We start from the raw sequence: 10532 nt of genomic DNA on the forward strand, positions 1-10532 counted from the left end.
ATATATATATATATACACAGCAGACTACTGAAAACACCCAAGAGATGGAGAAATATGAATGAGAACATCCAAACATACTCACACACACAGAAAAAAAAACACTTTTGAGTGGCAGATTTGGCGAAATACTTACATATGATTTACTATCTAGCCTCTGCACAAAGACACACACATGTGGACCACATGTTATGCAAACAAATAGGCAAATGTTTAAATTGAAGGATGGGACTTACGACTGGGCCCGTGGATTTTGATTGGCTCATTGGAATTAACCAGCTTGAGGGAACACTGCTGACAGACACATTCTTTACCACTGAACGTCACTCTGTCCCCAATTGGAAAAGGTTTCCTAGAGAGGGAAAGACAGACAGACAGATAGACAACGTTATTAAACTTAGCACACATGCATAAGTAAACCAAAGCCTAAAATTAGTCCAAATAAAAAATGATCCACTCAAATAAATCCGTAATGCTTACAGAGAAGACTAAATTACATGGTAGAGAAAACTGTTGGCAGGTCCTCACAATGAAGGCAATCCTGACCTACACACACTCAACTAAATATCTAATACTGTTTAGGTTTCGGTATTTTAAATTGTAATATCACTCTTTTTACTGTATTTTGATCAAATTAATGCAGCCATGGTGAGCATAAAAGATTGTTTGAAAAACATTAAAAAAATCTTACTGACACCAAATGTTTGTACTGTAGCGTAAATGACTTGCAATGAAAAATCTGTATGTTCACTGACAAGTATGGTAATGGGAGCCAATTGTATAAGGATTTAACTCAAGGCACAACAGCAGGAGTTTTGTGAGAGGAGGCCCGACAGGGTTCAAGTAACATTTAACCCCAAATAGAGTTGAGGAACGCCACATTGCCCACAAGCATTATGGCCCAGCATTAATGATGGCCCAGCTCTACCTAAGCAGAGCTTCCCTTCAGACACACTGGCACTGAAGACACAAACACCACTGAAATAAAGGGACAAAGTGACTCACATCACATAATGACTTAACATTTTTGAGTGATGCGGATAATAAGGGCTAAGGTGGACAAGGTGGGATCTCTCTTCATATTAGTTATGCTGGAACAACATAGCTTTTCAACCTGGCCCTGCATGGAAATTCATTGTAGCTGGTCTTTAGGCTATTCCTCACCATTATTGTCAAATCCTGTACCAAAGGCCATTTTATTTATGTAGATAAATGTATGTGTCTCTTCAGCACACATGCCCACATGTCTCATGACAGCTCGCGTAATCCATTGTGTCCACACCACTGCTTTATCTTCTAAGTAATCAGCATGACTGGAAGCTTCTACACCAGGAGACAAATCCTATTACAGTAGTCTATTCCTCTACTAATGCAGCAATTATAAAACAATCCATTTACAATGAACCATGACCTTAGAGGAGCACCGGCTCTGCTACTTTACAAGATTACAGAACAGGTCCTTTAAAAACAGATCATGCATTATTTCTGTCACTGTTAATATTGATCAGTTTTAAATTAGAAAGGACATTTATAGAGAAATGTCACACTTTTGCACATAAACACACACACACACACACACCAACACACTATTCACTGGGCTATGTGAAGTATGGCATGACAAACTCCTCCACAATTGAGACCACACACAAAGATGTTTTTGAAATCGAGAGTGAAGGATGACAGGGTAAGTGGGCAGACAACAGAAGCACTTACAAAGCCCATGTCAGACACATGGGTGGAATAATTCCTTTAGTTTCTCCATTGTTTCAGTATAGCTGGTGCCAATGAGAGAAGGATCTCTGGATCTAATCTTACTTTCTCATATCCTTTATTTCTCTCTGTGTTTTATTCCTCCTCTTTCACACAACCTACTTTATTCTATATTTATATGTGAAAACTGTGTGGGTTCCCTCATGAGGCTCTGTGCGTGTCTTTCCATGCAGTCTTTACGTGACCTTGGCATTACCGCCACATAACACTCCCTCCAGACACACACAGCATTGTCAGCTTTTCCTGCTCTTTAAAAATGTACAGTTTTCTTGTTTTGCTGCATTTATTCTGTTCACGAACACAATCTTGCAACTCTTTCAGGACATCAAAATTAGCCTGTGCCATCTACTTTAAGAAATTTCTTTAAAAAATCTTAATCAATATTTTTTGTACTGATAACAAGAAAAGCTATAAAAAATAAATAACAAATAAGACACATTTAAATAAGGAAGAAAATTGCTTAAGATAATATCTTTTTTCAGACAACATATATTAAATTGAATTGTAAGCTTGCCATTTTATGTTTGTACATATATGTACACACACAGGCACACATTTTTGACTGGTAATATACTACATTTATACATATTTATACATATTAAATACATATAACTATTTATACAACATCATTTTTTTTACATTTTGGCCATTAAATATATCATAATATAAAGGAACTGCACCTTGAATTTTTTGCAGCCTAAATAAATAAAGCTCTTTATCTCAGTGAATTGCAACAGTTCCTCAAAATATCAATTAAAGGTCCAGAATGCTGTACAGAAATATGAGTTGTACCAAAGTATACAATATATTCCTAAGGGCTGTAACATTATGAATAATCATTGACAGTGCTACTGGGATGATAGCCCACTAAAACTAGAGCATGGTCTCCACACAGATGGTCTAAATATTAAATGTAACATAATCTAGCTCTCCTGTTGACTGTTTACTTCTTGGTCAGGCCGAAAAATGTTTAGGTTACTCCTGCCAAGAGCATCCCATTGGGCCATTTAGTAGCCCAATTGACAATGCAGTCCAACAAAGCAATCCCAGTCCTCCATGAAAATGCCTTTTGCTACCCACATAAATTCATCAAGCGCTAACTCTCTTTCGGAGTAGTAATGAACTAAAGGAGGAGGGGCAAGTTATTTAGTGGAACTAATTTCCTTTAGATCAGAGCAGAGCAAACACACTGTAATTACAAATGGGATATAACAGAGACACATTAGCAGCTAAACTCACAGCACCACAGTCCAGTAAAGTGTCCACACAAGCTTAACAAAAAGAGAAAAAGCATATAAGAGAGAAGAGAGTGCAGAGGTAATGTGAAATTCACATGACTGCCAATGTGAATACTAAAGTGGTAAATTTAGAAAATATCCAGTTGCATTAAACCCATTTTTTACTACAAAAAGAAATGGGATTCAAATAACAGTGTTTCAGTGTTGGGCAGACAGATAATGTGTCCCTGCAGGGATGTCTTACAGTACCTCTCATTTTCTTGCTTGTGAGTCTGAGAATAGGCCACATATAAAAGACAAGAGATGGTGTTTTCCACCTCTGCCTTTAACTTCTTCATTTGCTCCTTTTGGTCTGAGGCAGATATTCACCTCTAGCCTCAGCTGCTTCTCCATTTACACTTTTCTTCTCTTCTCTGCTTACTTTCTGGGCATTATTGCATATTTTGAGCTCCAAACCTCAGCTTTCTTCCGCCTTGACTCATGTTACAATATCCTGCTCAGTTCTGCATTGATCGCTCCTTCTCTATTATACTCTCTAGGGCAAGAGAAAAGAAGAGAAGATGCCTACACACAGGGTCCAAAATAAACACCCGTCAAGTGGCAAATTCAAGTAAAAATTGGTTTTGACGAGTACATTAAAGCTATTAAATGAAACAATGTATGCACTAAATCACAAAAACTAGCCTATAGTTTGAACCTGTTGTTTTAATATCTGAACTAAACAACATGAGTAAATCAAATTAAAGAGATACACATGATCTGCTAAAGATAAAACTAGATAAAATCTATCTATCTATCTATCTATCTATCTATCTATCTATCTACAGGTGCATCTCAATAAATTAGAATGTCGTGGAAAAGTTAATTTATTTCAGTAATTCAACTCAAATTATGAAACTCGTGTATGAAATAAATTCAATGCACACAGACTGACGTAGTTTAAGTCTTTGGTTCTTTTTTTTCCACGACATTCTAATTTATTGAGATGCACCTGTATCTATCATATGATATATACCAGTTTACGGCTGGCAAGACTTTATGGTAAGTAGATTTTCTCTCAATATTGGCAGGTTAATTACTTTTTATAACTAATTTGTTTAAAAAAAAAAAGTTAATTTTGGGCATATGGGTGGACATCAACTTCTACAAAAATTTACAAAATTAAACAAAACGGTCTGCAGAAGATTTTATTTATAAAACACTGCCCTACTTGCCCTGCTTTAAGGTCAGGATTGATAAGAGAGAATGTGGCACAAGAAGTCAGAGTTTACTTTTGCCTTCCCATTTTCTACATGTGGTCCATCAAATCCTTTAAATTCAGTTAAACTGAAGATATTCCTTAAGCCAAAACCTTTTCATCCATCACAGACACTGAATTTCTTTCAAAGAAAATTATATAAATATCAGCGGTCTTGGAACGTCACTTGGCTGATCAAATTAGAAGACTGGAACTAACTATAGGTTAATTGCTCAGTATATAGATGAGTGGGGGAGCATATAGCTGTCAGGAAGTGAATTAATGAGATTCAGTCATCAGCACATTAGTAAATGAGCATCATTTACCAGCATCCCACCAGCACTCCCTCACGCTTAATCTGTCTGATGGGTCTATTTCCATAATGACACTTTAGTAGTCTGTATAGAGGGCTCACCTGCACACGCTGCACACGAAACACTGTGGATGATATGTGCGGCCCAGGGCAGAGACCACCTCCCCTGAGATAAAGTCCCCACAGCTGTCACACTTTGTGCCATACAGGCGCTGGTAGTCTGCTGTGCAGATGTACTCGCCACTCTTCTGGAAGAATCCGGAATGTGCCAAATCACAGCCACACACTGGCAAAAAGACAGAGAGAGAGAGAGAGAGAGAGAGAGAGAGAGACAGGAAGAGAAATCAACATGAGATCATTTTGCCATTTTATTTATAGTACAGGAAATGACAGGGAGGGGAAAAAAAGAATGGGATCAAGGAATTTTGCAAGCCAGGATTGAACTTGTGATGTCTATATGAGCACCATGGCTCAACATGTAGTAATAAGGCTTGCATTCAAGATGAGATTTCAAGATGACTACTTTCAAACAGATGTAACAATAAACCGCTACAAACGCTTTCTGTTTGAAATGTCTTTGGTATGCTGATCATAAAATTACAAGTGACACAAGTGTTGAGGGTAATACAGAGCAATGTTATGATAGTTAATTAAAACTAAAACCATAAAAGAGTTTTTGTCACTTGAAATAAAATAGACTTTAACTGAAATTAAATAAATTATTTAAATAAAAAATAAGCTTATTTTATTTAAGCTACAGTAGTTGACACAATTTGACAAAGCAAAATTCGTCATTTTTATTTAGTTTACCTTGATGTACTAAAATAACTAAATCTGAAAATGAAATAAAATGTTAACGAAAACTATATATATACATATTTTAAAAAGCATTATTATAAACATAAAAAAGTGAAAACAAGGAAAATAATCATGGAGTCTACTAATATTAAAGCAAACAACCTCATAAAATCACACCCCACATAAATTAGATCCAGCAAGATGGTCATGGAATGAGGATCCGCTTGGCTTCCTGCAGTACTTAAAAGTAATCTGAGGATAATTCTATTAGAACAAAAGAGGAAAAGCACTGCCTGAGCATTTTATTTCAGCTGGGCCAATAAAGTGTCACAGCAACAAACATCAAACACACCACAAAGCAATATGGCAATGCCTTTAGCTTCCTCAGATTCATGGCCACACTGGAAATCTGGAATTGGAAAGTAAATCTTAAAAATATTTGTTTAGGATTTTGGAAAAAAAAATAGAACAAAGAAAGCCATGATATAAAACAAATCAGAAAAATACAAGATTCTATTTGTAGCTCTCTAATCAAATAAGCACATTTGTGACGCTGATCACATTACCTTTGTGCAGATGGTCAGATGGTACAGATGGTCAGATCCACTGAAGATCAAGACACTGAGTTGAACATGATCATCAGGTTTTACACTAAGATCTGGAGTTCATGCAGCTCAAGTACTGCTGGCATTAAAGGGGTCATATGATGCGATTTCAATTTTTCCTTTCTCTTTGGAGTGTTACAAGCTCTTGGTGCATAAAGAAGATCTGTAAAGTTGCAAAAACTAAAGTCTCAAATCCAAAGAGATATTCTTTATAACATTTAAGAGTCAGCCACACCCACCTAAAACGGCTCGTTCTAACATGCCCCCACATATCTACGTCACGATCTCGGAAGATTTGCATAACGCCGCCCAAACGTTCACGCAAAGAAAGAAGGCGTAACTTATATTCTCGCTGTAGTATTGTTGCATTTCATTACACCAAATACACAAAATAATGTTCTTTTTAGCAGCATCATATGACCCCTTTAAAGCAAATGGAGGACAACGTACTGCATTCTGAAATGTATGTAAATTTTAGTTGAAGTTTCAATCCAATTTTTGTTTGATTGCTGATTATATCATTTGTAATGAAAAACTGAATTCAATTAGACATAGGGGAAAAAAAACAATCGGTCCCTCATCGTCTATCAGGCACAAATGTGGAGATGACACAAAGTACAAAGTGAGAGAGAGGATTGATTGCATAATCTGAACTAAAGATGGCTTGGGTGCTTGCTGACGTACTCACTTACAGGAAGTGCTGCATTATGAGGAGCAGTGTGAAAATTATGAGACAACAGCCACACAGGTTCTCCAACATACACTGAACAAAATTATAAAGCAACACTTTTGTTTTTGCCCCCATTTTTCATGAGCTGAACTCAAAGATCTAAGACTTTTTCTATGTACACAAAAGGCCTATTTCTCTCAAATATTGTTCACAAATCTGTCTAAATCAACAAACTATAGACTGTCACTGTACATGTACTGTAATGTCATCCATGGGGTAGCATGGACTGCTAAACAGATATCATGACAGTAAAAACACATGGATTATGTTACGCAGTAGGACAGTAAACGCTCTGCGGTAAACAAAAAAAGGTGCTGGCATCATTATTACAGCTAATTTAATCTACTAAACTCAAACTGAAGCTATAAATCTTTTACAATGTAGGGATTTTCATGCCTCCCAGAGGATTCCTTTCAGGTTTTCCTAATAATGAGGTGGTAATGGGAAATGGATTGTACTTTGAAGAACATCTTCCTGAGGAAGCATGGGTGAATACACTTAAACATACATGCAAACTAACAACATAAAAACATTCAACAATAAATGAAAAGGGACAAAATGATGCTGGCTTGTGAAAAACTTGATTATTTATTTGTATTTATTAATTTTTTTAAAGCAAGTAAATATTGCGGATACTGTTATATTGGTGCATAGAAAATAAAATGTTTAAATATTCTTGTATTTACTTAAAAATTATGAAAAACTGTAAAATATAAGTGAAAAACTTGCAGTTTTTGAGGTTTTTAACTGCTATAAGGGCTGTTAGAATGGTGGTTTTTCTTACTGAAAAGAAAAAAAAAATCCAATATATAATAGAAATATGATGTGAGAAACTTGTTTAAAAATGAAGACCACTTATTAAAGTACCACAGTGGTAACATGGTACAGTGATAATATCAGATGACAATACTGAATGATTACCATATTCAAATATGATGGCATTTACGTGATACTTAAAGAAAAGTATGAAATTATGGTACATGTCCAAAGCACTATGACAATACAATTTTGTACTACTGACACATATTAGGTGAGATTACCTTTGGTTTTAAGCCTCTTATATTGTGATAGATATATGTAACTCTTTAACAAACTGAACCTTGTGTGAGATGTGACTGCTGCATGCAGCATGACCGTTCCAGCATGCATGCCGGAGATCTCCCTGATCTCAGCAGGAATCATATGGCATACTGATACTACATTATACACACACATGTGCACACACACACACACAGTCTTCCCAGTCCTTAGCATCCATCATCCTTGCAATGACAGCTGTTATTGGCTCGTGGAATTGGCAATGATTGCCTTTTGCAAAATGTGTCACTGTACTGTAAATCATTAATTCAAAGTCAAGCATCCTCCTAAGTCATTCGCATGTCCTGAGTTCTAAGGAGAATGGAAAGAAATAAGTACTTCTGCTGAGAGAAAGGCAGAAAGGCCATTAGGGGAAATAACGGTAAATTAGGGGATGAAATCTGATACTCGCTGATTATGATAACACCTCTGTGATTCTCATTGGTTGGCTTCTGACTGATAGAAACCATAAGAATGCACGAGTGAAAAGACTTTCTCAGTGCGCTCATCTGTCCTGATGCTATCACAATGTCATTGAACTGCTGCTGTGACTATGAATAGCTACTCTGGGCAATATATCAAAAATTCACAATATATTTGCATTGCAATGATTTTGCTGGTAATATAAATATTTACAACATTTTTCCACATGGACATTAATTTTCCTAAAACCTGTGTCATTAAACCCTTCACGACCTTTCCTTTGGCATGCGAGTATGTCAGAATTAAGACAATCTTAATCTTAATATCTCTGATTTAAACTTAAGTGACAAAAACAGTGTTAGATTTGGTCATTGATTAATTTCCCTGGATCAGTTAAATTTTTCCAAAGAATCAATTAAATTAATTTGTTTACTGAAAAATGTTCACAGAAATGGAAACACCTTTTCATAATTTATTTAACCTTTATTTTTATTAACATGGTTGGCTATATATATATAATAACAACAGCAAATATTCTTTCCCAAGATACAACCAATATCTTAAGAAATAGCAGAGATCACTCACAGATTTCTGTTGGCAGAACATCTTTATGGTTAACCAATAGTGTTGCACTGGCACTGCAGGCAGCAATCTGAAGACAGGTCTGTCTAAACACTTGAAAAGTTCAATGGTTTAATGATCACAGATGAAAATGCTTATAATGTTAAATTATAGATTGCCATATACTGTGATTATGTGTATATTTTAGGTCATAAAAAGAATATTACTAGTGAATGAAAACCTTAACTCTATAAAGGAATAGGCCTATGTGAATCAAGGCAGAATGAATGAATAAAAGAGGCCAAAAGACTTATCAGAAAAGTTATATTGCCAGTAGGCACTAAAGACTGCTGTAAAATCTTCACTGTCGGCCAGCAACTTCAACAGAACTGGGATTTCTACAGAAATCTGGTGTCTTTGGCAGTGTAACCACATGTGCAGGGAAATTATAGCCCTGCTGTGAATGTCTGTGTGTGTGTGTGTGTGTGTGTGTGTGAGACACTGTGCCAGGCAGCCGCATTTCAGACAACCACAAAACAATGGCATGTTGCTTCAAATGGCCCAACTGGATTGAAACCCTGCAATAAAAGAGAAAACTCTAGAACACATTACATTTGAAGCTTAATGAAAAAATAAAAATAAAAAAAACCTCTCAAGGCCTTTTCAACTTAAATAACTTCCAGAGACAGACCATATTAACATTTCTGCGTCAAAAATACAAAAAAGCATGAACTGTAATACCAAATCCATGACACATGAAACAAACGCTATAAAGCAGTCAGAAACAAATAAGAGACAGCAGAAACACAAAGTGCTTTCTCATTTGGGAAGTGGCTGTGTCAAGCTAGAGCTATTTTTTTTAAATAGTAGTTCACTACAAGCAACTCACAAAAAGTACCTAACTACACTGAAGCTACTAAGAACTAGGGCTGACCTCGACTAAAGATTTTTCTGGTAGATTAGTAGTCGTTCATTTTAAGCATTAGTCGACTATTAGTCGCACTTTTATTAATAAACCATATAAATCATAATAATGAGCCTTTAATTGCCTACATAGCCTAATATGCGCTCAAGCGCACACAAAAAAGGCTTGCCACAGCGCACCGGCAAATATAATAATTATGAATGTGTTAGGGAAAAACAGCAAGTACACTGCATTAACGTTTTAATAATTTATTGTTACACTAGTGCTTTCTGTTTTCGGTATAAGAGATGAAGTCGGCGATCGTCATCTCCGCAGTATGCGCCTGTATGCATGTTTCATACAGATGACATAATCTGAGAATTTTTGTTTTCTATTTGAATTGGTTCATTTAAAAGTTTCACTCTCTAGATATATTTTTCATGTCTGTAATAAGTCAAGAATACACAGAGTTTCGAAGTGTTCAAGTTCAAGCTCAAGTTCACAGAGTCCGAGACGGCAGAAAGCACATCCTGTTTGCTTTCATTATTTTACAAAAGCACAACATTTCGTTGTTATTCTGAGTGCACACGAATAAACGTAGAGTCTTTACAGATACGAAAGATGCATTACTCTTATCTGTATGACCAAAAATGACGAAGTATTTTAAGAGCAAATAATCGCACCAGCACCTCCATATGTCCTGCAGTAGCCCAAGCGCGCTACTGTTCAGCTTCCACAGTCCGCACAAACACGTGAACAGCGCACTTTTTTCTAGGCTAACATTAGATTGAGCTGCCATGTAAAAATGCTACTACATAAATTTTTCAGATGATAAGCCATATTTGAGGTCGATGAATGTTAGGTGAGCATATGGATGTC

General features: G+C 36.1%; 1 protein-coding gene across 1 annotated transcript in view; it reads right to left on the minus strand.

Moving 5' to 3' along the window:
* Positions 1 to 10532, minus strand: part of LOC107740168 (actin-binding LIM protein 3-like) — a 67827-nt gene that overhangs the window by 31141 nt on the left and 26154 nt on the right. The window contains exons 3-4 of the mRNA XM_016552514.1: positions 4658 to 4841; positions 234 to 349 (exon numbers count right to left, since the gene is read on the minus strand). Coding sequence (XP_016408000.1) covers positions 234 to 349; positions 4658 to 4841 — 300 coding nt within the window. The remainder of the gene's footprint in view (positions 1 to 233; positions 350 to 4657; positions 4842 to 10532) is intronic.

Source organism: Sinocyclocheilus rhinocerous, unplaced genomic scaffold (genome assembly GCF_001515625.1).
Source record: "Sinocyclocheilus rhinocerous isolate Xijiao unplaced genomic scaffold, SAMN03320098_v1.1 scaffold584, whole genome shotgun sequence".
In the NCBI taxonomy this organism is placed as follows: domain Eukaryota; kingdom Metazoa; phylum Chordata; class Actinopteri; order Cypriniformes; family Cyprinidae; genus Sinocyclocheilus; species Sinocyclocheilus rhinocerous.